At 37.6% G+C, this 7,312-nt stretch overlaps 1 protein-coding gene across 1 annotated transcript; it reads right to left on the reverse strand.

Annotated features, from left to right (window-relative positions):
* Nucleotides 1-490: 490 nt before the first annotated feature.
* Nucleotides 491-4,504, reverse strand: LOC104603422 (uncharacterized). Its single transcript, XM_010267443.1, has 2 exons — nucleotides 1,456-4,504; nucleotides 491-843 (listed from the first exon to the last, which is right to left on the reverse strand). Exons 1-2 carry the CDS (start codon nucleotides 4,502-4,504, stop codon nucleotides 491-493), a joined length of 3,402 nt encoding a protein of 1,133 aa, XP_010265745.1.
* Between the last annotated feature and the right edge of the window lie 2,808 nt (nucleotides 4,505-7,312).

A 7,312-nucleotide genomic window follows, 5' to 3' on the forward strand; every position in this document is an offset into this window, starting at 1 on the left:
GTACTAGTGCAAATAAAATTGCACTGTAACCAAACACCGCCTAGAGAATTTAAAAAATATGAATACTAAAACTAGAAGCTTTAGTCAGTTGCATTTGTAATAATTATAATTAGCTGTTAAAATATTAATACAAATAAAATAAGCTACACATGTGACAAAAATGGTATTAAAATTTTTGTGAAATTTCTGAAAATTATCTCTGATTCAGAAATAAAAAAGAGGTGATTTTTCAGAAAATTAAAAACCTTTCAGCAGATGACTTCCACACCGACTTGTGACAAATATTCTTACATGGTCTCTTTATTAGGTACAATATAGTATAGAACAGGAATTCAAGGAAGACCAAAAGAGAGAATTTAAAAATTAAAGAAAAACAAAAGTACAATTCAACACCAAATTTGATGGACAATCCAATCACGGGAAGAGGAAATTGAATTCTTTCCCGTTATTACTGATAACTAGAAGCCATGATTAAAGACTTACACACGCTTCAAGCATTTCCATGGTTAACAAACTGCGTTTTGATTTCAGTGAGTCTAACAACCACCTGTTTCATGTTAATTCTCTGGTCAGGTGACTCTCTAGAGCAGTCCAGAGCTAATTCCATGATGGATGAAAGACCATGTTGTATCACCATCATATCGTTTTCGCTTCTGTTAAGAAGATCTGTATCCACAATGTCCATTACTGCATTAGGAAGTGAAGCTTTCACCCATTGCTTTAGGCTCAACTCTCCAGCAAACATGGTATCTGTAGGCTTCTTTCTTGTAAATATCTCCATTAACATGATCCCATAGCTGTAAACATCACTGCTTGTTGATGCTTTTCCTTCTGATCCGTACTCTATTTGTGCAATTTCATACATCAGGAAAGTAGAAAAACAATTTAAAGGAAATGCATGTAATAATTCTTCAATTACTGAATCTACATGATTCAAGAGAAAAGACGACAACAAAGTAGATGGGAACAATAAGAACAACCTCATGCTTCACACTTCATCACCAACATTTTTTGTAAACCAAACAAGTGGTTGAACTAAATGACTTATTTCTTTTCCCTTTGATAGAAAATATTTAATAATAAAATATTCAAGGGTAGTTATCAAGGTTTACTCAATTGGATCAAACAAGGGTAAAATGAGATTTCACCTCAAAATAAACAAAGCACAAACAATAAAAATCTCCTCGCTGTTTAACCAAAAACAAGATAACAGTTCTCCCACAGTAGTTCATGCAGCTTAAGCTAATTTTACATTTTTAGAAACTAGAGTTGATAGAGGTTTCTATATTCAAAAGAGCTGGTGGAAAAGCCATCCCAATAAGAGATGGAAGAGGATTTTGTATGCTTTTTTCAAGCTCTCATCTTCTTAATTAAAAGAAAAAGAATAATAATGAAAGGGCTAAATTAAAATGGCAAATATAAGGATTAAAGACAACATAAAAGCAAAACTCTTACCAGGAGCAATGTATCCTATACTGCCAAGAGTCTGGGTTTGTACTGCACTCTTGTCTGTAGCTAATATCTTTGCAATACCAAAATCACCCACATGTGCCACAAGCTCCTCATCAAGGAGGACATTGCTTGGCTTCAGATCACAATGCACCACTGGCTCTGAATAGTGGTGATGTAGATATTCCAATGCCAAGGCAACATCTCTCATAATGTTTATCCTTTGCAGGAGATCCAAGGAATGATTGTCAGAATATAACCATTTCTCAAGGCTCCCATTTGGCATAAACTGCATCACCAGAGCTCTGAAATTGTAGTTGGAACAAGTAGTAATTAGCTTGACAAGATTTCTATGTCTTACATTGAGCAGTACTCGACATTCTGCACGAAAACTCTCAAGTGTTCCTTCAAGCTGCAAATTCAAGACTTTCACGGCAACTATCATTCCATCAGTCAACGTTGCTTTGTATACTTCAAGTATGTTTGCACCATGGAAGTTGGTGGTTGCTTGAAGAATCTCTTTGTATGTAATTGTTTTATGTGTCGCTGGAGCTGATGGATCAACCTCTAATGGAGCATGTGCCTGTTTCATTCCATACTTCACCAGTAGAGAGCAGGAGACAAGGAATGTGATAAAGGCAAATGCAAGAACGATTAAAAGAACATGTTCAAGTTGATGAGAATTTGTTCTGGGCTTTGCACAGGCTGGGATTTGATGATCTTTTGACACACCACACAGTGCTTCATTCCCCAAGAAAGATTGCACTGTAAAGTTTGCAAATGGTCCTCCATTGGGAATTTCTCCTTGGAGCCTATTATATGAAAGATTCAAACAATTGAGAAGCAGAAGTTTCTCCAAAGACGTTGGAATCTCGCCTGATAGACTATTGTAAGAGAGATCCATGGATTCCAGACTAATTAAATTGCCCAAGGGTTGAGGAATGGAGCCATGTAACTGGTTTCGTGATAAGCTCAAATGATTTAGTCTTTGGAGGTTGCCTATGGTATATGGAATGCTACCAATCAACTGATTCCAAGACAAGTCCAGTTCTTCTAGGGAATTCAAATTTCCCAATTCCAGAGGCAGATTTCCATGCAAAGAATTATGTGTCAGATTCAAAACTAATAGACTTTTTAGAGCCCATAGACTTGAAGGTATTTCAGAAGTTAACAGATTGAAGCCTATGTTGAGGCGATATAGATCACTAAGATTTCCCATGCACTTCGGTATCTGCCCAGAGAGCTTATTTCCCTCAAGATTTAGTTCCCCCAATCGCACCAGAGAACAAAGATCATTTGGAATGGACCCTTGTATGCTGTTATATCTTAGGTCTAGCCTTTGTAGCTTTCCTAACCTTCCAATTGTTGATGGAATGGTTTCACCAATTTCATTGCCAAAAAATTCAAATGTAATTAAATTGCTCAAGTTTCCAACTTCTTCAGGAATGCCACCCTTAATCTGACACATATCTCCCATGAAAATTTGAAGAGAATTGGAGAGGTTCGCTATTGAATTTGGTAAGATGCCATTCAATTGATTTTCCCCTATAATCAAATACTCCAAGTTTCTACAACTTGTTAGAGTTGTGAGAAATGTAATTTCTCCACTCCTAGTTGCATGGTTAGTTAATTGATTATCCCCAATATTGAGAATTCGGAGATTTTGCAAATTCCCCAGGGAAGTAGGTACTGGACCAGTGAAGAAGTTATTACCCATGTCTACAGCACGCAGCTGAGAAGCATTTGAGATAGAATTGGGTATTGGTCCACTAAGATTATTAGTATCTAGATATAGTTCTTTAAGATTGGGAACCAATAATCCAAGGGTTGTTGGAACATACCCTGAGAGAAGATTATGAGTGAAGGAAATCACTTGAAGACTCGATATGTTAAGAATCTGTTCTGAAACTGATCCCATGAAATTGTTGAAGCTCAAACTCAAGATTTGCAAATTTTGAAGACGACCCACTTCTTCAGGAATGACGCCCATCATGTTATTGTGTTCCAATTCAAGTACCAGCAGGTTTGAAAGGTTACCCACAGATGGAGGAATCATACCCGTGAAAGAATTATAGCGGAGATACAACCCCTCGAGGCTAGACAAGTTCCCAATTTCTTCAGGCAAGGCTCCTGTAAATTTGTTCTTAGACAATGACAGATATCTCAGCTTTGAACATTGGCATCCACTAGATGGAATTCCACCACTGAGTTGATTGCCTCCAAGATCAAGGTATACAAGGTTAGGAAGGAGACGCCCGATATCCATTGGGAGGCTACCGGATATGCTATTGTTTGCGAGCCAAATGCCTTTTAGAGATGAGATATCAAATATGGAAGAAGGAATGGAGCCCGTCAAATGGTTTTCAAAAAAGATTAATTCCTTCAAGCTGAGTAGATTACCGAGCTCGTTGGGAATACTTCCTTCCAGGTTATTGGATGATAAGTCAAAGGTCTCAAGAAACGATAGGTTGCCAATGGAAGGTGGGATAGTGCCAGTGAGAATATTACCTGCAAGAGATAATAGACGGAGCTTAGTTAGGGTTCCAAGCTCTGTAGGCACAACTCCACTGAGCTTGTTGTTTGACAGTGACAAGGCTTCAAGTTCCCGGCATTCCGACAAGCTAGCCGGAATAACTCCTTCCAACTGATTCTGTCCCAGGTTTAGTACCTTCAGACGGTGTAAATGGCCAAGCTCGTAGGGTAGGTGGCCCTGGAAATTGTTGTTGCTGAGGTCAAGCACTGTGAGGAATGAGAGGTTGCTCAGCTGGGGCTCGATGGTGCCCACGATGCCCATAGAGGAAAGATTCAAGACAGTGATTCGTCGACCAAAATTGTCACACGAGACTCCAATCCAATTGCAGAAGGAAGACTCTGAAATCCAATTGTTGGCCAAGATATTATCAGAATCAAGGGTCATGCGAGCTTTGAAGGCCAACAAGACAGACTTCTGATCAGTGACGTTTGGCGAAGATGCAGCCACCCGTGCCATGCATGAGCATGAATAAACGAACAAAGCTGTTACCACAAAAGACACCAATAAGCCAGTCTTCTCCATGGCACGAGATAGAAGGAAATAGAATGGAGATCAAGTATCTAATTAGTATCTAACTTTATATGATCTAAGGGGTTCGTTTCATGGCTCCATCGATCAGCCATCAAATTGAGAGCCCACTTTTTTTCCCGTCATTTTGCTATTATTTTATGATTTATTCAGTTTACTAATTTCCAGCTCCCACTTGTTTTGTTCTTTAGCAAAAAAATTTCCATGCAAGAGAGCTGGGTTACGTTCTCTTTTTGTCTCAACGTAACCCATCATTTCATCAGATACAGTGAATGTATAATTGACTTAATAAAAAAAGAAACTAAACTCCATAAAAATTTCCATGCAAGAGAGCTGGGTTACGTTCTCTTTTTGTCTCAACGTAACCCATCATTTCATCATATACAGTGAATATATAATTGACTTAATAAAGAAAGAAACTAAACTCCATATAAATATTAGGCCCTGTTTGGCGTGTTTTTTTGGGCAGTCTTTGGATGGTTTACAAGTCAGATAGATTGATTTTTGGTCTATTCCCATTTGGTTCACGGAAGATTTAAACCATCAAAAGTTAGAGTGCCGAAAAGACGTGAAAAGCCCATTTTACGCTGATTCCAGGAAGCTCTGAGTAAAGCTTTTCACGTCTTTTGCATTTTATTCTCACGTGGAAAGATAATAAAGGACACACGGAAAGACGTGTATTTGACAAATTAGCTTGGGCTACTCAGATCTTCACGTAAAATTTCAATACGTCTTTTGACTGTTATAACTACTAAAATTTCTTTATAAAAAGATTTATTAAAAGGCTCCTTAATTTTAGACCTGTTCATGGGCCGGGTCGGGCCGGGCTTTCACTTGTCACTAATGAAAATATACTAGGCCCGAGCCCGAGCCTGGCCCGACCAACGGGCCTATAACTTGGGCCCGAGCCTGGCCCTGGTAAAAAGCCCGAAGCCCGAGCCCGAAGCCCGACCAAATTGAAAAAAAAAACAATTTTCCCTATTCAAATTAGAATTAAAATTTCAGATAAGTATTTTTTTTCTATTTAAATGAACAATGGGCCTACAAGATGGTATTTTTCCCTTTCTTTTATATTTTAAAACACAATTTTACATTCTTAAATCAAAAAAAATTATTCAAATGGACATAATCACATAAATAATTTTAAGTTTAATATTAGGTTGGGTCGGGCCGGGCTATTTTGACAAAACCCGAGCCCGGCTCGAATTTATTGCGGGCCGGGCTTTTTGGCCCGAATTTAAGCCCGCGAGCCTATAAAAATGTCCAAGCCCGTCCGGGGGTCGGGCCGGGCTGGGCCGGCCCGTCGGGCCACCCGGCCCATGAACAGGTCTACTTATTTTGCCGTTTACTTGCCAATTATTTCAGCTTTGTCTTTTTCCAAAGAAGCTTCTTTACATAATTAATGAACAGTAATATGGTAGCCCTTCTCTAGAAGATTCAATCTTTTTGAGGAAATGCGGTCCCGTGGGTGGGTGTAAAGTCATTTTAATTTGCTTTCCGGATATTCGAGGAAATATTGCAGTCGCGCTTTACAGTATTGATATATATATATTTTTAGAATTTAATTTAAATAAATACAATACCTGAATTGTAATAATACTACAAATTTCTAAAAAATAAATAAATTGCATTTTAAGTTGACTTGATTTGTCAGTTTCCGACTTCCATGTAATAGCTATAAATGTATAATACATTTATTTTAATACTGTATTTACTTATATATTACTTATTTGCAATCGGTTCATTGTTCACAATTTCACATGTATAATTAATTATTTAGTTCTGGATGCATTAAACTTATTAATTTTGATAGTGGGCTAACGCTTAAATGTAAATTACAATTGGGTCATGGTCAGCATGTTAAGTATGTATATATTTATATTGTGGTTAATTGAGCTGTAGACTTAGGGTTAAGACACTTGAAATGATAGCCCGAATGAATAGATTTGATCTCGTCACACTACTGGATTGCTCTAAGTAAATCCAGGATTGAAATAATGTTTCAAAGTGAATGGTTAAAGATCATATATTGCTGAAATTTGTTACAGAACATTTTGCTTGGGTTCACATATAGGGGGCCTTCTTTTTTGGATTTTAAGAAGGGGGAAAGTTGGTCAATGGGATTTTGGTTTCCATTCATCAAGAATTCTATGTTAATTTTTCAGAGTTATGTGGGTTTTAGGGAAAGTTTATTTTCCTAAGTACCACTTACCTAGGTTCCTAGGTGGGTAAATAATTTTCCCACCTAGGGGGAAAGTTCCTAACACTTGAATAGGACAAAAATGCTCCTTTTAAAAATGGATTTTTATGGCTAAAATGATCATTACCTTATTTAGCTAGAAAATAAAAGAACATGGGTAAATGCACTTACCTGAGTAAGTATTTCCCAAGAAAAATTTATCCAGGTAATTGCATTTACCTAGATAAATAACTTACCAAAAGCGAACAGGGCCATAGAACCAACTTGTCCAACAAGTGGGGGCCGGTTACATTTAGAACTTATATCATGTGAGGTCTACATATTGGTAGGGCTGTCAATGGACCAGATATTGGTCCAATCCAATCCATCTAACATGAGTCCATTACAAATGAACCGAGCTCAATCCAGTATGATAAATATTTTAGATTGGACTTGTCCAAATCAATGTCTTATTGGACCGTCCAATTTATTCAAATTGGTTTTAGTGCAGCTTGTGTCAACCCAAACCTAGTCCATTGAAACCCTCAGTCTTATCTTCTATCAATGGACTGATATCCAATCCAATATAAATCCATATAGATGGATCAGGTTCAATCCCTAAG

Source organism: Nelumbo nucifera, chromosome 2 (genome assembly GCF_055504915.1).
Source record: "Nelumbo nucifera cultivar China Antique chromosome 2, China Antique-T2T, whole genome shotgun sequence".
Taxonomy (NCBI): domain Eukaryota; kingdom Viridiplantae; phylum Streptophyta; class Magnoliopsida; order Proteales; family Nelumbonaceae; genus Nelumbo; species Nelumbo nucifera.